Source organism: Balaenoptera musculus, chromosome 1 (assembly GCF_009873245.2).
Source record: "Balaenoptera musculus isolate JJ_BM4_2016_0621 chromosome 1, mBalMus1.pri.v3, whole genome shotgun sequence".
NCBI classification, from domain to species: domain Eukaryota; kingdom Metazoa; phylum Chordata; class Mammalia; order Artiodactyla; family Balaenopteridae; genus Balaenoptera; species Balaenoptera musculus.
In genome coordinates, this window is record NC_045785.1 from 16060535 (window position 1) to 16080925 (window position 20391).

At 36.9% G+C, this 20391-nt stretch overlaps 1 protein-coding gene across 7 annotated transcripts in view; it reads right to left on the reverse strand.

Annotated features, from left to right (window-relative positions):
* The window catches only part of EIF4G3 (eukaryotic translation initiation factor 4 gamma 3), a 391513-nt gene that overhangs the window by 138060 nt on the left and 233062 nt on the right, over positions 1–20391 (reverse strand). For 6 of the 7 annotated variants that reach the window (XM_036862726.1, XM_036862730.1, XM_036862729.1 and 3 more), the window contains 2 exons: positions 8103–8211; positions 823–1662 (listed from right to left, as the gene is read on the reverse strand). In XM_036862726.1, coding sequence (XP_036718621.1) covers positions 823–1662; positions 8103–8211 — 949 coding nt within the window. The remainder of the gene's footprint in view (positions 1–822; positions 1663–8102; positions 8212–20391) is intronic. The other variant, XM_036862724.1, reaches the window with a different exon arrangement.

Sequence of the window (20391 nt, forward strand, 5' to 3'; positions counted from 1 at the left end):
AATTATACAGTGTAGGGCAATGTTTCACAAGATGGGCTATGCTGACTTGTTAAAAGCCATATTCTTATGGACTACTGATATAAGAATAGTTGATAAGCCTCAGATAACTTTTGATTAATATTATAAAAACCTAATGGTTAGATCCAAGATTCCAGGTGATGCTACATTAAAAAGAAATAATTTTGAATTCAGAAGAATATTAATACTTTGACAATATTAATGATAAAGCAATAACGATAAAATTAATATTTCAGGAAAAATGAAACTTTAAAAAGTAAAAGCAGAAGAGCATTAAACCTATCTGCGAGTTAATCAGAGAGGGTACTTTTATTTTTCAGAACTAGTTATAAACCTTTGACATTCTGATTGCTATTTTCCTTAACCCAAGATTAAAGAAGAGGTCTTGCACAGAGGAATTCTTTTAAGTTTAGAATTGATTAGGCTTTAAAATTCCGAGAAGACAGGATTAGGGACTATAGACCATGCTGGTTTTGACTGGTTTCCAGCCCCAAAGCAACAAAATTAACCACGGAGGAAATGATTCATATGAATGAGGCAAAAACAAAAAACACGTGTACAGTGACATACACCTTGGAGGCATTTTGTATATTTCAAATTTCATTTGCATTTTTAGATAATGGAGTAACTCTTTGCTGGATGCACTAAAACATAAACACACCAATGAAGAAATCAGACTAGGAATTACAGCATTCATTTGATGTTTCTGGAAGTCAAGGGAAGTAGCCAATTAAAAAATAACTCAAACACTGCTTCTTTTTCATGTTCAACAAGCAAAATATAATTAATAACAGAATAGCTTACCTGGGACTGGGCTCTTTCTTGAACTTAAGTTCTGAGAATCCACAATCTCTTCTGTTTGCCCGTCTGCTTCTACCTCTATTTTCTTCTGAATCTCTTTTGCATCTTCATTAAGGCAAGTTCTTATGCTCTCGTCCTCTTCTAAGACTCTCTGAACTGCGGTGGGACCACTAGCAGTACTAACATTAGAGGCAGCAGCAGGAACAATGACTGGTGTGGGAGGAGGAGAAGCTGGAGGAGTTGGAGGAGACGGAGAAAAGGAGGGAACTATGGAAGGGGTGATAGGAGTTGCAACACTCTCCACTTTCATTTCTTCGGGGGGATTTTCCAGAATCTCCAATTCAAGAGTCAATGGCAACACCTCCTGTTTTGCTATTTCCACAATGCTTTCCGTGGCTGGTAATTTTTCACTAACTCCATTCATTTCATTAATTAGGTTAGTACTAGAAATCAGCGGAATATCATTAGGTGCTACACTACAAGATTTCTTGCATATATCATCATCAATTTCATCTATTGGTGAAGGATCTGATGCTTCTGTGCAAGATGTGGGGCTGGGTATAGGAATTGTGTCTTCTTTTGAGGAAGAGAGTTCACATCTGTCATCAGTAGCACTGGTGAATACTGGTTGGCTACTAAGAGCAGCAGAGGTGGGGGAAGCAACTGTACTTCGAGCAAGGGGAGAAATAGTGGTAGGTGATGGAGGCAGAGTAAGCTCTGGTATGGCTTCTACTGCAGTGACCTCAGATGTCTGGCCTGCTTGTTCTTTCTTCTCTCCACTAAGGGCTAGCCTAAGGACTGGGGAAGGAGTCTTTAACACTGGATCTGGTTTTGGCTTCTCTTCTGGGAAAGAAAAAAAGGAAACACATGTTAGAATAACTTTGGAATCAGAGATTATATTGTATTATTTTAGGGTAATTCTTTTAACCTCTTACTCTAAAACACGGGCAGCAGAAGACAGATCAAAATATTACTTATTTTGCCACTCCAAAAACATTGTCATATTTTCTTCTCTATTTTCCACTATTACTTAACCTCCAATACATATAAAGTTTACTTTGAAGTAAGAGAAGGAATTAATTCACCAAATGACTATGTCAAGAACACAAAGGGGGCTTCCCTGGTGGCGCAGTGGTTGAGAATCTGCCTGCCAATGCAGGGCACACGGGTTCGAGCCCTGGTCTGGGAAGATCCCACGTGCCGCGGAGCAACTAGGCCCATGAGCCACAATTACTGAGCCTGCGCGTCTGGAGCCTGTGCTCCGCAACAAGAGAGGTCGCGATAGTGAGAGGCCCGCACACCGCGATGAAGAGTGGCCCCCGCTTGCCCCAACTAGAGAAAGCCCGCACACAGAAACGAAGACCCAACACAGCCATAAAAATAAATAAATAAATAAATAAATGTAAGAATACAAAGGGAAAATCTAATCAAACCTGAAACTAAAAAATTCTTGGGATGGGAATGGGGCTTTTCTTTAAGGTAGAGAAAGCCTTCATCTGTAGAAAATTTTTCTACCAAGGATACACTGTAGAGACAGGACAGGACAGTTCAGGGGCAAATAACTGGAGATTAAATTATTAGATACAGATACTATTTTTTATTCTATATATTTCTGCATTTGGGGGATTTTTATAAAGAACATGTATTACCTGTATAAAAAACTGTTTCAGTAAAAACTATCATGGTGTCATTTATTATCAATGAAGTTTATTATCAGTGAAATCAAGTTCCTGAACATAAAACTTCATTTAAAATTAACTTTCATTTCTTAAAAGAGGCATATAACTAGAAATAATGTTAAGGAATAAAAATGGAAATTTATCTTGTATCTTCAATTGTAAAAAAAAAAATTCTTTAAGGAGAAATCAACGTTAATATTCAGATAATCAAGTCCAATTAAAAATAAACAATTTATATGAAAATAATACAAAAAATGTGCATCTGTATACAGACAGAAAAAGAATGATAGCAAGAGTGAGACAGATAAATTGATAATCATAATAAAGGTACCAGAAAAATGAAAGGAAAGCTAACTCATGAAAATTTCTGTATTTTAAAATTCCAGGTAAACTGATACATGATTCATGCCTGGGAAGATGAAACCAAAGGAGATTTAGACTGGTTTCCAGCCTTGTGTTTCCTTAGTGGAATGAACAGGCTCCAGTGGAAAAACAGCTACTCATGAGCATGTTCAACAGATGCAAACAAAAATTTTAAGCATTGCTAACAGACAATCTAAACTGAAAGGGCCTTTACTTTCTCTGCCAGAAATCTTTATGCATCAGTGAAATTGAGTGTTTACAATAACTTTTAGTTAAGTAAGTCTGTCAAAGAAAATATGCTCGTTGATCAGATAAACAGATGGTAAAATTAAGCTGTTAGAGGCTAATTCATTCACTGCAACTACTTTTACTGGCCTTAAAATTCACTTTAATTGATGGGCTTAGAGGCCAGTGTTTCTTTAACTCTGCCTATTTACTGTAGTGGAGAAATAAGATCAATAGGCTCTGAATGCCAAAAACTTCAGACTAAGTTGCCAGGGCAAGAGACAAAAACATTCAAAGAAATACATCTATTATATTTATTACATATATGTGATATATATAAAATAAATACGTATTTATTAAAATATCCCTGATGAAAATACTTTCCAACTCAACCAGAGTAACTGCTACATGGGTAACCCAGATTATAAGATACCACTATTAAAAAGCACATCAGAATATTACCCTTTGGGACTTCCCTGGTGGTGTAGCGGTTAAGAATCCGCCTGTCAAAGCAGCGGAAACGAGTTTGATCCCTGGACCGGGAAGATCCCATATGCCGCAGAGCAACTAACTCCGTGCACCACAACTACTGAGACCACACGCCGCAACTACTGAAGCCCACCCGCTCTAGGGCCCGCGTGCCGCAACTACTGAGCCCGCGTGCTGCAACTACTGAAGCCCGTGCGCCTAGAGCCTGTGCTCCGCAACAAGAGAAGCCACTGCAATGAGAAGCCCGCGCACCGCAACAAAGAGTAGCCCCCTCTCGCCGCAACTAGAGAAAGCCCGCGCTCAGCAACGAAGACCCAATGCAGCCAATAAATAAATAAATTAATTAAAAAAAAATAAGGATATTACCCTTTATGACCACTGAATGAAACCTAGATGAATTAAATTAAACAGCAGAAAATAGTAAATCTCACATTAACAATCTAATAAGAGTATGTCAATTCAATTATTAATTTTGGGAAATAAAATTTCTGATACTAAAAATATCAAACAAAAGCAGACCTATGACTGAAACTTCTATAGACTCTTGAGAAATAGCTAACATTAATAAAGAAAATTAGAAACAAAAAAAATTTATTTTGAGAGCTCCTTATTCTGAAATAAGCCCTTTAATTAATTCATTAAACTTTTACTACAGAAAGCTGAAAGGTATAATAGAGTAGATCTAAATAAAGAACACTGATTTTATTTCTCTAAGAACTTTTACTATTAAGAGTATGTTTTTCAGAGCCATGATAGTTTGAAATCTAATATACTGCATTCAAAATGTTTATACCATTTGGCCATTTTTAGGAATTTGCAGGAATTTCACCTTTAAGAATTTTTTCTAAGGAAATAAACACTGAAGAGACAAGACAGAGGCCTGGAATATTTAAAGCAACAATATTTATAATAGAAAGATAAACTAAATATTTATATTTATATTATAAACTAATATTTATAATAGAAAAATAAACTAAATGTCTAACAATGAGGGACTTATTAAAGAAACAATGGTCTGGGCATATAATGGTATATTATTGCAATCATTTGAAATAAGCTTTTAAAAGAGTATTTAATTATACAGAAAGTTGTTTATAATAAAAGACATGTTTTTCTAAGAAGCAGGGCACAAAAACTGCACGTGGAGCATAAACCTACTGGTAACAAAAAAAATACAGAATACTAACATAGATGCATATGGGGAAGTCTAGGATTACATACAGCTTATTAACAATGGCTCTGGATAATGAGATGAGATAATTTTTCTTTCTGTTTAACCATAGTTTCTATAATGAATGTCAGATTTATAAGAAAGAAAAAACTGCTCCCTTTTATTCTCATAGAGTGGTGCAACCAAGCTCCTAGATGGGCGCCCTTTGGTTGTCAGGAGCCACACATGACCGAGAGGGTGTTACTATCATTTAATGGGGAGAGACCAAGAATGCTAAGCATCCTGCAATTTGAGGGACAGTCTCATTTGACAGAGAATAGTCCTGTCCTAAATTCCAAGAGACCCAATTGAGCTACATTGGTACAACTGGTTGAATTACAACAGAATACCATTCATTGAATACCTACTCTACATCAAGAGCCTTCAAAATGCACTAAGACTAAGGCTTAAATAACTTTTATTTGTATTTAATTATACATACCATATCCTCAATACACTGAGCTGAATGCATGTTTTCAAACATCAGACAATCATTTAAGCTGTGTCTCTAGACTATCACACCAACTGAAGATTTTAATTCATTCAACAGTCTTTCTACAAGTCAAGCTGAAGTCTTCCTTGGGTTTTTATCAAGTACCAAAACAAATGGGAAACGGCATATTTGTCTGGAAACTTGGTCTTCATGTAACTATTCCAGCTGTTCATATCAAAAACTGAGAAAATCAGACACTTAATTATGGCAGCTAACATTTATTAAGCACTTAATATGTACCAGGAAATGGGTCAAATACCATATATACATAGTGTCCTTTGATTCTTACAATCACCAATGGGATAAAAACTATTACGTTCCTATTTTACAGACGGGGAAACTGAGGGTTTTAGAAATTAAGTCACAGGTCCAAGGTCATATAACTAGAACCTAAAAATGATTTCAAATGCTAAATTCTTCCAATTCAAGAACCTAAAAATGATTTCAAATCCTAAATTCTTCCAATTCAGAGGGGTAAAGGGGAGGGGGTTATGGAAAAAGAAGTATTTAGGTGAATCAAGCTAGTGGGAGACTTTGGGGCTAAAATGGGATCCCAGTACAAACCCTCAGTAATGATATTTCCATCAAGAGAGAAAAACCAATCTGACTGCAGAATGCAGAATCTATTGTTTCTGGGGGTAATATAAAAATTTTTTAAAACAGTGCATTTTTGTATCCTACTTTAATTTCAAAATGAATCTACAGTTAAGAAGAAATTTTTAAAAACTTTCTTAACTGTTAAAAAATTCTCTGAAAAATGATGAACCCTTTCTAATGTTATTTGAATTACATATATTTAGTTTAAAAAAGAAAACTACTCTGAAAACTATTCTATATATTGACAAGCTATGGCTAGAATTAGAAACAGAAGATTAGAATTACTGAGTTTTCTGGAGAACAGCTGGTACTAGAGGGAAGACAGCAGTAGTTCCAAAACGTTACTATAAGCTCTATGAAATATACTTAAAACAGAAGTTTTTCTTTTCATCAAGGTAATGTTGAACATCTTCCAATTCACTCATATCTATATCAAACATCAATTTGAAATGTTGATTTTATTATTCAAATTTCCACTAAGCATAAAAAACTGAGAGGAAACAAAGAATTCTACATTCCTCCTTCTGCAAATCAAGGCCTAAATATGGTAAGATGCAGGTGTCTACCTAATCCAAAAATCTTAGGTCAGAGCTATCACCATCAAGATATGTTATGAATTCTGTGTATTGTAGCCCAGCTAGAGAAAGTCAGCGTAAAGGATATATTTTAAGGCCTCTCTGCATGGTAATTATTCAGTATGTTTAGCACAATTCTAACTAGCAAAAGGATTATAACTGTGCAAAAGTAATGACATTTTGAAGGGAATACCCTGAAAATTCTCCACTCAGATTGAAAATATTCTGAATTTTGACTCAAAATTGCTTGATCATTGGTATTGGTGGTAGGAAGTAGTCTTCCACAATACCTACAAACTGCACTCCTGCAAGGTGAATGGCTTTAATATTAAAAATTTAACTTTAAGCATGTATGAGTCTCTAACTCTGAACATTGCTGAAAGAAGTATTTGACACTGCAACTTTTAGAAGCATGCCAGTGTAGGATTTACTACCTATCTTGTGGTTTAAAACTATTTCATAAAACAAAATTTAGGACTTGTCTCTGTTCAAGTCTACCAGGCTCCTGAATACTAAAGGGAAAGAACACCATATTATCTTTGCATGCTGTAAAGAAACATTGAAACCACACATTAGAAGTTTGTGTTATCATCTTGCAATCCAGTGAAAAAACAATGCTACTAAATACCTCCACTTTGACTGTGTGCCAATTCCCAATGCTTTTTAAAGAATAATTTTTAGAAAGTACAGAAAGTATACATCAGCTATGGAATATTAATGGGTTTGGAGGAATAAATAATTCAAGAAAACAGAAAACACATATGACTTCTATTCATTCTTAGAATGAAATCAGAAACATGAACAAACTAACTTGCTTCCTTCTGTGTCTAATGAATTGTCTCCCAATTTTAGCTAAGGTCAACTTAAATCCAACTAGGCAGGAAAGAGAGACTGTGATAACCCACTTTCTGGCATGAGATTTCCCTTAAAGTTTCCTATTTATAATCCAAGAGGCAGTATGTGTACTTATTTCACCAAACATTTGGTACTTCATGTTCAAGGTCAACAGTAGAGACCTTAGTATGATTCCTGCATAATAATAACGGCTATAATTTACTAAGTGCTTTTCAAATGCTTGGCATGTCCCCACTACAACTCTGTGAGGCAGGTATTCTTCATTCCATTCTGTAACTGAAGAAATTAAGATATACAACATTATGACTCATCAAGACCAAATAGCGCTTGATGGAGTCAGGATCTGAACTCAGTACTATCCCCAACTGAGGCTACAGAAGCCAAACTTGTAAGAAGAAACATTTTATGTTTTTAAAAATAGTAAGATACACACGAACACGTTGAACTTATAAACAAAACTGTTGTTCTTATAAGGAAACATATACATCGATTTATCTTCCCCAACCTTGCTCCAAAAAAAACAGTTTAAGGCAGCTAAGCTTTTACCTATAAATATACACTGACAGTGAGGCATTAATAAAATGGAGGAAAAATTTTTACTAATCATACCTACTTTACTTTCTTAGAGGTAGAACACTTCGATTTTCCATCTCAAAGCTTTGTTTAAAAGTGGGTATCTAAATAATCCTCATGTTTTACTTTTATTCCTAAATGCTGAGGGCAATGTAATTAATTAAAAAAAAAAAAAAGAAGAAAGAGACTAAAGGTAAGAGGGAGGAAAACAGTCATACACAAACCTTGCTTCTGGTCGCTAGCTGCAGTGACAGGGGTGCTGGCAGCAAGATGAGCGCTCTCCACAGTCCCATAAACCACAGGGCTGTGCTCAGGGACCTGGCTGGGCAGCTGCTGGGATTTGAAGTACAAAAAAGGGTGATAATGAGCGTGCGAACATAAAAACTAGCAACATGGAACCCAAGGCAAGTGGGGAAGACAAAGTAGGGCAGGAGATCACAAAATTTAAAAAAAAAACAAAAAACAAAAAACAAAAAAACGGAAAGCAAGGAAAAAATATATAGGCCAGTATAATAAATTCAAAAAGTACATGGGAAGACAAGGAAGAAAAGGAAAAGAGGCAGCAGGAAAGGGGAAGGAAAAGAGATGATTAATATTAACCACAGCAAGAGAAGACAGCACAACAATCATTAGTACAATGCATTCTCCAGTGTTCCTTCTAAGGACAGACTTTCAATCTAACAATGTCACATCTGAGAGAGAATTTAGCATCCTCCCAGTCAAGACCAAAGGGACTTGGTCAACTTCATTTATAAATTACCTAGCAAAGTAGTTCATCAGTCAAAAAGAGGACAAACAAAACATGATGGGTTTTAAAACCAGTTACTGATTCAAGAAAACAATACTGAAAGGTGATTCTTATCATTTGTTCATATAACCACTCAGGTGAAATGCAACTTGGAAAGCCTTTAAAGGAACTTTCACCTTAAAATGTCTTTAGATTCTGGGTCAAGGATGATATCTTTTCAGAGTCATAAATCTGAGTAAAGTATCTGGCTTTTCAGAGCTAAGAGAAAACTATCCTTTTCAATCAGCCAGTATATGGAATAAAAAATGCCCATCAAAATCCTAGCAGAGTAGGTTGAAAAAAATTGCAGGCACTGTTCAACTTAGAGGGAAAAAGAATTACACAAGAAAGAACAAGAACATTCAATCTGCATCACGTTCCAGTTAGGTATTTGTTCTGGATTTGAGGGTTACACAAAAGCCACACAACAAAGCAGTGTCTCTCCTCGGAGATCTAAGGTCAATTTTTTGATAGCTATAATCGTCTACATTGAATTCTGTTAGTGCTATCAGAGTAGAGCTCCCTGCACAATTCTGATTTTTTTTTTGGAGGGGAGGGGGAAATTGGGGGTAGACAGGGCCACTCAAAAATGGGAGTTAATGAAAAATATTTTCGCGTCAGTAAGTCTCACATACAGTAGGAATATAAAATGAAATATATGAATTAAACACCTATCATTTACCATATGTCATTTAACTAACAATGCTTTTCACAATGTACAACATACAATTGATATAGGACGATATGTAATGTATAAAATAACAGATAAAAATGGGAAACATAGTATTATTTCACCTATTCATTATAGACCATGAAAGTACTCATATTCCACAAAAACTTCTACATGAAGACCACTAAAATTGTATTTCCATATGTAAAAAATGAAAGAGTTTCTATTTTCACTTTGAATCACTGTCAAATGGATAGTACTACCATGATTACTCTACTCTGAATCCTTAGCTCCAGTGGGAAAAAATTCTATTATTAAAATTCAAAAATTAGGAAGGGTTCCCAGCTGTAAGTGAAAATAACAGTCACCCCTCTGTACCTGCAGACGTGTGAACCGCAGATACACAGAGCCAACTGTACTAGCCATTAATACCTAAAAGACTTAAATATCCACGGATTTTGCTATCCACGGGTCCTGGAACCAATCTTCTGTGGATATTGAGGGATGACTGTAGGGACTCAGTTCAATTCTATGGTTGAAAACAGCTCTAGAACAAAGGAAAGAGTCTATACTATTTAATATTTATTAAATAGTTATCCACATAACCCAGGAAAGAAAGATCTGTAAATTGTGTCCTTTACCAGAAAGAAAGAAAATATTAACTACTCCAATAGTCAGGGAAATTAATAACCAATGAAAAAGGGTAACTGCTGAAAGTAGGTCACCAAAATAAATGACATACATGGTTAAGGTGAGAGTTTTAAGACAGTAAAAGACTGCTGATACCTATAAATCTGTATAGATCAGAGAGTTTTTCAATCTAGGATTAAAATACCTTCAATCATATTAAAAAGACAACTGCACAGACATTTTTCCAACAACAAAGCCCTAGGAAGATGTTATGTATAAAGATTTATAAGAAAGGAGTGAGATAACATGTTGGTTAACTCATAGTTCCAAATCCAAGTATCTAGTACTTAGTTATATAGCCACGGAATGCTAGGAAAGTACTCAATTTCCTCAGCTGGGGACTTCCCTGGCAGTCCAGTGGTTAAGACTCCACACTCCCAATGCAGGGGGTGCAGGTTCAATCCCTGGTCGGGGAACTAAGATCCCACACGCCACATGGCATGGCCAAAACAAAAAAAAAAAAAAAAAAAAACACACAAAGGTAATCCTTAGCTGTAAACTGAAAAGGAACTAAAGATCCTACAGTGCCTTTCAGCTTTAACATTCTCTAAGCTTCGGACAGGACCAAGAAAATAACATACTAACATACAACATACATCAATACTTTAATCTTGTTTCAGATTAATTTTAATTTAGGATAATCTCAAATTTTAGCTAACCTCTAATTTCATCTCTTCTCAGGTGACATGATCAACCCTGTTGAGAATATATTTAATGAATTTCAGAATCACTGCACTTCAGTCACTTTCACTATTGGTAGGAGTTAAAATTTATAAAAATCAGACTGGAAGGGCAATTGATATCAAAACATAAAATAATTCAACAAAGATGCTCAGGAAGTCAGGTTAAAAGGTTAGGGTTTATTTGGCAACATCACATTGTTTCAACAGTTCATAATTTATGTCAATGCTAAATTCCCTCCCCACATCAAATTTTTCAAGATCAAAGCTCTGACTGGCAGAAGAAAAAAAATTCTCACTCTTCAAAAACAATGTTAAGGAAGCTTATTTAAAGAATGGCAAGATATCAGATACTTGATAGTATCCAAGAAGTGAATTTCCTTTATAAACTCTACTTGAGAATCTACTCTGTTGAAGATTTACATATTAAATTTGAAGTACTGGCCTGAAGGGATACTGGTAGATGTGGGCCCAATAGAGTACCAACAGATAAAACAAGGCAACAAAATCTGGGATTGTCTTTAATATTCTTTGCACAATTTAAAATTCACTTCTCGAGAGCAGCCAAGATGGCAGAGTAGAAAGACTCAGTTATCTCACTCATGAGCATGCCAAAATCACAACTGTCTTCAAAACAACCATCAATGAAAAAGACCGGAACCTACCAGAAAAGATCTTCTACAACTAAAGACATAAAGAAGGAACTAAAACAAGATGGGTAGGAGGGGCAGACTCATGATATAATCAAATCCCATACCCCTGGGTGGGCAACCCACAAACTGGAGAACAGTTATATTGCAAAGGATTTCCCATAGGAGTGAGAGTTCTGAGACCCATGTCAAACTCCCCAGTCCGGGGGTCCTGCACCGGGAAGATGAAACCTCAGAGCATGTGGCTTTGAAGGCCAGAGCGGCTTAATTTCAGAAGCCCCATAGGACTGAGGGCAAAAGAAACTTCACTCTTAAAAGGGTGCACACAAAATCTGATGCGCACTGGGACCCAGGTCAAAAGCAGTAACTTGATAGGAGCCTGGGCCAGACCTACTTGCTGGTCTTGGGCAGTCTCCTGGAGAGGTATGTGTGTGTGGGGGGGTGTGTGGCTGTGGCTCACCCTGAGGACACAGACACTGGTGGCAGCCATATTTGGGAACATTCTACTGTGTGACCACTGCTGCCGGTGGCTGCCATCTTCACTCACTAGTTCCATCACCTAACCCTAAACCCACACAACAGCCTGTAGGCACCAGTGCTGGGGCGCCTCAGGCAAAGCAACTCAGCAGGAACAGAGGCCCACCCATCAGCAGACAGGCCGCCAAAAGATGCTGTGATCCCACAGCCACCTCTAGACATGCACCAAGACATGCCCTTGCCCACCAAAGGGCCAAGAACCACTTCCACCCACCAACAGGCAGGCACTGCCCTCTCCCTCCAGGAAGCCTGCACTAGCCTCTAGAACAGCCTCACCCAACAGGGGGCAGACACCGGATGCAAGAAAACTATGATCCTGCAGCTTGCAGACCCAGCCCACTCACAGCAGGCCAGACCTTATCCTGGGACCAGCTTGGCCCAGGCCCAGTCCACTAGCAGGCCAACACAAGCTTCAGGACACCCTGGATCCCATACCGAGCTGTGCCAGGAACTGGCTCCACCACCAACGATTTGAAATGAGTTCTAGGATCCCTGGGCCCTTCAGCCAGATTTCAGGAGCCAGCTCTGCATGCCACTACTAACCCCAGGCACTAATCCCGGGACCTGGTGTAATACAGGCAACAGCCTCGGAGTCTTTGGGATCCTGACTCCACCCACCAGTGAGCCAGCACTAGCCCAAGGGCCCCCTAGGGATCTAAAACAAGCCACCTCGTGACCAGGCCCCACCACACAGCAGCTAGCAGCATCCACACAAGGCATGGCCTGGCAACCAATCACACTAGGGGCCAGAAAAGCCTGCCAGACCACCCGCACAGTCAGCCCTCCACAACAGAAGGAGTCACTCAGCCCTCTTAGGAGGAACCCCTAGAGCATATAGCTTGGGTGACAAGAGGGGAGTGCACTGCTGGGACACATAGGATGTCTCCTATAGAAGGCCACTTTTCCAAGTTTGAGAAATGTAACTAACCTACCACATACATAAAAATACAAATAGCAACTCAGACAAAATGAGGTGGCAGAGAAACATGTTCCAGATGAAGAAACAAGACAAAACCCCAGAAGAAAAAGCAAATGAAGTGGAGACAGGCAATCTACCCAAGAAAGAGTTCAGAGTAATGACTGTAAAGCTGATAAAAGAACTCAGGAGAAGAATGGATACACAGAGTGAGAAGTTTTTAACAAAGAGTTAGAAAATATAAAGAACAACCAAACAGAGATGAAGAATACAATAACTGAAATGAAAAACACACTAGAAGGAATCAATAGCAGACTAAATGATACAGAGGAATGGACCAGTAAGCTGGAAGACAGAGTCGTGGAAATCACTGCTGCTGAACAGAAAAAAGAAAGAAAAGAAATGAGGACAGTTTAAGAGACCTCTGGGACAATATCAAGTGTACTAATATTCACATTATAGCGGTCTGAGACGAAGAGAGAGAGAAAGGGCCTGAGAAAATATGTGAAGACACAATAGCTGAGAACTTCCCTAACCTGGGAAAGGAAACAGTCACCCAAGTCCAGCAAGTGCAGAGAGTCCCACACAGGATTAACACAAGAGGAAGACACCAAGACACACCATAATCAAAATGACCAAAATAAAGATAAAGAGAGAATATTAAAAGCAAGGGAACTCCCATAAGGCTCTCAGCTGATTTTTCAGCAGAAACTCTGCAGGCCAGAAGGGAGTAGGATGATATATTTAAAGTGATTAAAGGGAAAAACCTACAACCAAGAATATTCTACCTGGCAAGGTTCTCGTTCAGATTTGATGGAGAAATCAAAAGCTTTACAGACAAGTAGAAGCTAAAAGAGTTCAGCACCACCAAACCAACATTACAACAAACGTTAAAGGAACTTCTCTAGGCAAAAAAAGACACAACTAGCAACAAGAAAACTACAAAATAAAAAAGCTCACTGGTAAAGGTAAACACACACTAAAGGTAGGAAATCATACATACATAAAGCTAGCAGGGAGGTTAAAAAGACAAAAAAATGTAGTCAAGTCATCTATATCCACAATAAGCAGTTAAGGGATACACAAAACAGAAGTAAAATATGATATCAAAAACAGTAATCATGAGAGGAGAAGACTAAAAATGTAGGGGTTTAAAAATGCATTTGAGGGACTTCCCTGGTGGTCCAGCGGTTAAGACTCCGCGCTTCCACTGCAGGAGGCACAGGTTCGAGCCCTGGTTGGGGAACTAAGATCCTGCATGTCGATCTCATGTGCTGCGTGGCACAGCCAAAAAAAATGCATTTGAAATTAAAAGATCAGCAACTTAAAACAATCATGTATATATATAGACTGCTAACCGCAAACCAAAAATCTACAATAGATATATACACAAAAAAGGAAAGGAATCCAAACATAACACTAAAGATAGTCATAAAATCATAAGAGAAGAGAGCAAAAGAAGAAAGGCAAAAAACAAAAAAACAAAAAAACGACCTACAAAACCAATAAAAAACGAGTAACAAAATGGCAAAAAGAACATACATATCAGTTAATTATCTTAAACATAAACGAACTAAATGCTCCAACCAAAAGGAATAAAGTGGCTGAATGAATACAAAAATATGGTCTATATATATGCTATCTACAAGAGACTCACCTCAGATCTAGAGAAACACACAGACTGAAAGTGAGAGGATGGAAAAACGTGTTCCGTGCAAATGGAAATCAAAAGAAAGCCAGAGTAGCAATACTTATATCAGACAAAATAGACTTTAAGATAAAAACTGTTACAAGAGACACAGAAGGACACTGCATAATGATCAATGGATCAATCCAAGAATAAGATAAAAAATTCAAATACATATGCAACCAACATAGGAGCGCCTCAATATATAAGGCAAATATTAACATATAAAAGGAGAAATCGACAGTAACACAATAATAGTAGGGGACTTTGACACCCCAATTACATCAATGGTCAGATCATCCAAATAGAAAATCAGTAAGGAAACACAGACCTTAAATGACACATTAGACCAAATGGACTTAATTGATATATAAAGGGCATTGCATGTGAAAGAAGCTGAATACATTTTCTTTTCAAGAGCACATGGAACATCCTCCATGATAGATCACAGGCTAGGCCATAAAACAAGCCTTGATAAGGTTAAGAAAACTGAAATCATATCAAGCTTCTTTTCCAATCACAATGCTATGAGACTAGAAATTAACTACAAGAAAAAAACTGCAAACACGTGGAGGATGAAAAATATGCTACTAAACACAAACACATGGAGGATAAAAAATATGCTACTAAACAACCAATGGATCACTGAAGAAATCAAAGAGGAAATTAAAAAATACTTAGAGACAAATGAAAAAAAAAAAGCTGAACTAAAACCTAGGGGATGTGGCAAAAGCAGTTCTAAGAGGGAAGTTTAGAGCAATACAAGCTTACCTCAGGAAACCAGAAAAATCTCAAATGGACACCCTAACCTTACTAAAGCAATTAGAGAAAGAAGAACAAACAAAACCTAAAATTAGTAGAAGGAAAGAAGCCATAAAGATCAAAGAAGAAATAAATGAAATATAGACTAAAAAACAAAAATAGATCAATGAAACTAAAAGCTGGTTCTTTGAAAAGATAAACAAAATTGATAAACCTATAGCCAGACTACACAAGAAAAAAAGGGAGAAGGTCCAAATCAATAAAATCAGAAGTGAAAAAGGAGAAGTTACAACTGATACCACAGAAATATAACAGATCATAAGAGACTACTAAGAGCAACTATACACCAATACAATAGACAACCTAGAAGAAATGGACAAATTCTTAGAAAGGCACAATCTCCCAAAACTGAACCAGGAAGAAATAGAAAACATCGACAGACCAATTACCAGTACTGCAATTGAATCAGTAATTTAAAAACTCCCAAAACAAAAGTCCAGGACCAGATGGCTTCACAGATGAATTCTACCAAACATTTAGAGAAGAGTTAGCATCTATCCTTCTGAAACAGTGCAAAAAAACTGCAGAGGAAGGAACACTTCTGAACTCATTCTATGAGGCCAGCACCACCCTGATACCAAAACCAGACAAAGATACTACAAAAAAAGAAAATTACAGACCAATATCACTGATGAATAGAGATGTAAAAATCCTCAACAAAATACCAGCAAACCAAATCTAACAATACATTAAAAAGATCATACACCATGGTCAAGTGGGATTTATCCTAGGGATGCAAGGATTTTTCAATAGCTGCTAATCAATCAATGTGATACACAACATTAACAAATTGAAGAATAAAAACCATATGATCATCTCAATAGATGCAGAAAAAGCTTTGGATAAAATTCAACATCCATTTATGATAAAAACTCTCCAGAAAGTGGGCATAGAGGGAATATACCTCAACATAATAAATGTCATATATGACAAACCCACAGTTGACATCATACTCAATGGTGAAAAGCTGAAAGCATTTCCTCTAAGATCAGGAACAAGACAAGAATGCCCACCCTTGCCACTTTTATTCAACACAGTTTTGGAAGTTCCAGCCACAGTATTCAGAAAAGAAAAAGAAATTTTAAAAATCCAAATTGGAAAGGAAGAAGTAAAACTGTCCCTGTGGGCAGATGACATGATACTATACACAGGAAATCCTAAACATGCTACCAGAAAACTACTAGAGCTCATCAATGAATTTGGTATAGTTGCAGGATACAAAATTAATGTGCAGAAATCTGTTGCATTTCTATACACTAGCAACGAACTATCAGAGAAATTAAGAAAACAATCTCATTCACCAACACATCAAAAAGAATAGAACATCTAGGAATAAGCCTACCTAAGGAGGCGAAGACCTATACTCCGAAAACTCTAAGACACTGATGAAAGAAACTGAAGACGACACAACAGATGGAAAGATATACCATGTTCCTGGATTGGAAGAATCAATGTTGTTAAAATGACCATACTACCCAAGGCAATCTACAGATTCAATGCAAGTCCTATCAAAATACCAATGGCATTTTTCACAGAACTAGAACAAATAATTTTAAAATTTATATGAAACACCTAAGACCCCAAATAGCCAAAACAATCTTGAGAAAGAAGAACAGAGCTGGAGAATTCATGCTCCTTGACTTCAGACTATACAAAAAAGCTACAGTCATCAAAACAGTACAATACTGGCATAAAAACAGACACATAGATCAATGAAACAGGATAGAGAGCCCAGAAATAAACCCAAGCACTTATGATCAATTAATCTATGACAAAGGAGGCAAGAATATACAATGGAGAAAAGACAGTCTCTCCAATAAGTGGTGCTGGAAAAACTGGACAGCTACATGTAAAAGAAATAAATTAGAACACTCTCTGACACCATACACAAAAATAAACTCTAAATGGATTAAAGGCTTAAATGTAAGACCAAACAGTATAAAACTCCTAGAGAACAACATAGGCAGAATACTCTTTGACATAAATTGCAGCAATATTTTTTTGGATCCACCTCCTAAAGTAAAGAAAATAAAAGCAAAAATAAACAAATGGGACCAAATTAAACTTATAAGCTTTTGCACAGCAAAGGAAACCATCGACAAAATGGAAAGACAACCTAGTAAATGGAAGAAATATTTGCAAATGATATGATGGATAGGGCATTAATACCTAACATATGTAAACAGCTCATACAACACGACATCAAAAAAAACAACCCGACTAAAAAGTGGGCAGAAGAACTGAATCAAAAAGAACACAAATAACAAATATTGGCGAGGATGTGGAGAAAAGGGAACCCTCGTACACTGTTGGTGGGAATGTAAATTGGTGCAGCTATTGTGGAAAATAGTATGGAAATGCTGTGAAAAATAAAAACAGAACTATCATATGACCCAGCAATTCAACTCCTGAGTATATATCAAAAAAAGAAAAAACATTTATTCGAAAAGATACATGCACCCCAATGTTCATAGCAGCATTATTTATAATTGCCAAGATATGGAAGCAACCTAAGTGTCCATCAAAAGATAAATGGATAAAAAAGATGTGATACACACACACACACAAAACGAGCCATAAAAAAGAATGAAAATTTTGCCATTTGTAGCAACATGGATGGACTTAGAGGGCATTATGCTAACTGAAATAAGTCAGATAAAGACAAATACTGTGTGATATCACTTATATGTGGAATCTAAAAAATACAACAAACTAGTGAATGTAGCAAAAAAGAAGCAAACTCACAGACACAGAGAACAAACTAGTGGTTATCAGTGTTGGGGGAGGGGTAGTATAGGGGTGGGGCAGTGCGAGATACAAAACTACTGGGTGTCAAGTATGTATTGTACAACACGGTAAAATAGTCAATATTTTGTAATAACTGTAAATGGAAAGTAACCTTTAAAAATTGTATAAAAATTAAAAAATTAGATTTGGCAGATTTAAAAAATAAATAAAATTCATTTCTCTTTACATAATCTATATTGTTTCTACCCAAAGAGAGGCCACCATCATTTACTGTCTATTTTAAACTTGTATATGACAGGATGCTTCAGTACAGAAGTAACTGTAGACCGGAGGCCAGCAACTATGGCCCGGGGCCACATGTCTATTTTGGTACTTCCCATGAGATAAGAACTTTTTACATTTTTAAATGGTTGGGGGAATTTTAGAAGGACAATCTTTCTTGACATATGAAAATTACAAGATACTTAGAAAGTTTTATTGGAACAGCCACAGCCATTCATTTACATATTGTCTATGGCTGCTTTCATGCAACAATGGCAGAGTTGAGTAGTGGTGAAAGAGACAATTGGCTGCAAAATCAAAAATGTGTACGATCTGGCCCTTTACAGAAAATGTTTGCTGACCCTTATTGTAATCCATTGAGAGAAAGCCAGAGACTCCAAATAGTTACACAAATATAAGTGAGATGCTGATGTAATTTACTGTTAACATAAGAGGCTATTTGAACGTTTCACATTTCATTATTTATATGTAACTGACTTTTCAAAGTCCCATTCAATGACTTTAAAACAGCCATTGTAATAAATACCACATGTGTTTAACATATACAAACCCTGGGGATAAAGAAGTATTGCCCCCAATTGAGAAACATTATGAAGATTAGGAAGTAAAATAATAAATAAATGGCACCAGGAAAAAGGACCAAAACATACTTCTTTCATAAATGGGAGAGAATTCTCCTACATTCATTCTTTAGAAAGGTGTGTGTCTGTGTGTGTATGCATGCGCACACATGCGCACACACACTCACATGTGTGGGTTTTCCCCCCTGGCATCTATCACATACAAAACATGGAGAACCCACTGGTGACTAAAACAGAAAAATCCTTAGCTTCTGGAGCTTATATTCTTTCAAGGGAAACATTAAAGAATAAACCTGTATACACACAGAGGAATATTATTCAACCATAAAAAAAAAAAATGAAAGCTTGCCCTTTGCTATAACATGAATGGACCTTGAGGGTATTATACTAAGTGAAATAAGTCAGACAGAGAAAGAAATACCGTATGAGCTCACTTATATGTAGAATTAAAAAAACAAAACAAAACTCATAGAAAAAGAGAACAGATTGGTGGTTGCCAGAGGTGGGGGGTAGGGTGGGAAAAATGGGTGAAGGGGATCAAAAGGTACAAACTTCCAGTTATAAAATAAATAAGTCATGGGGATGTAATGAACAGCATGGCAACTCTAGTTAATAATACTATATTGCATATTTGAAAGCTGCAAAGACAAGAGATCTTAAAAGTTCTCATAAATAAAAAATTGTTTTTTGTAACTGTGCATGGTGACAGCTGTTAACTATACTTATTGTGGTCATTTTACAATATATACAAATATCATTATGTTGTACACCTAAAACTAATGTAATGTGTTATGTCAATTATACCTCAATAAAAAAATAAATAAAAAGAGGGGCTTCCCTGGTGGCACAGTGGTTAAGAATCCGCCTGCCAATGAAGGAGACACGGGTTCAAGCCCTGGTCTGGGAAGATTCCACATGCCGTGGAGCAACTGGGCCCCGTGCGCCACAACTACTGAGCCTGCACTCTAGAGCCCGTGTGCTACAACTACTGAGCCCACGTGCCACAACTACTGAAGCCCGCATGGCTAGAGCCCGTGCTCTGCAACAAGAGAAGCCACAGCAATGAGAAGCCCACACACCGCAACGAAGAGTAGCCCCTGCTCAACGCAACTAAAGAAAGACCATGCAAAGGAACGAAGACCCAACACAGCCAAAAATAAATAAATAAATAAAATTTTTAAATAAATAAATAAATAAATAAATAAAAAGAATAGAGAGGCAAGCGGAAGCAAGGAGATGAGTAAGAAAGTTATTGTTGTTTAGAGGAGATCCAAGTGGTTTAGAGAATAACAGTAGCAGTGGAGATGGTGGAAATGAGCCAGATAGGACTTGCTGATATAATGGTTGTGGAATATGGAATAAAGATTTTTGTTTTTAATTAAAAAAAAATTTTTGGCTGCGTTGGGTCTTCGTTGCTGCGCGCGGGCTTTCTCTAGTTGTGGCAAGCAGGGGCTACTCTTCAT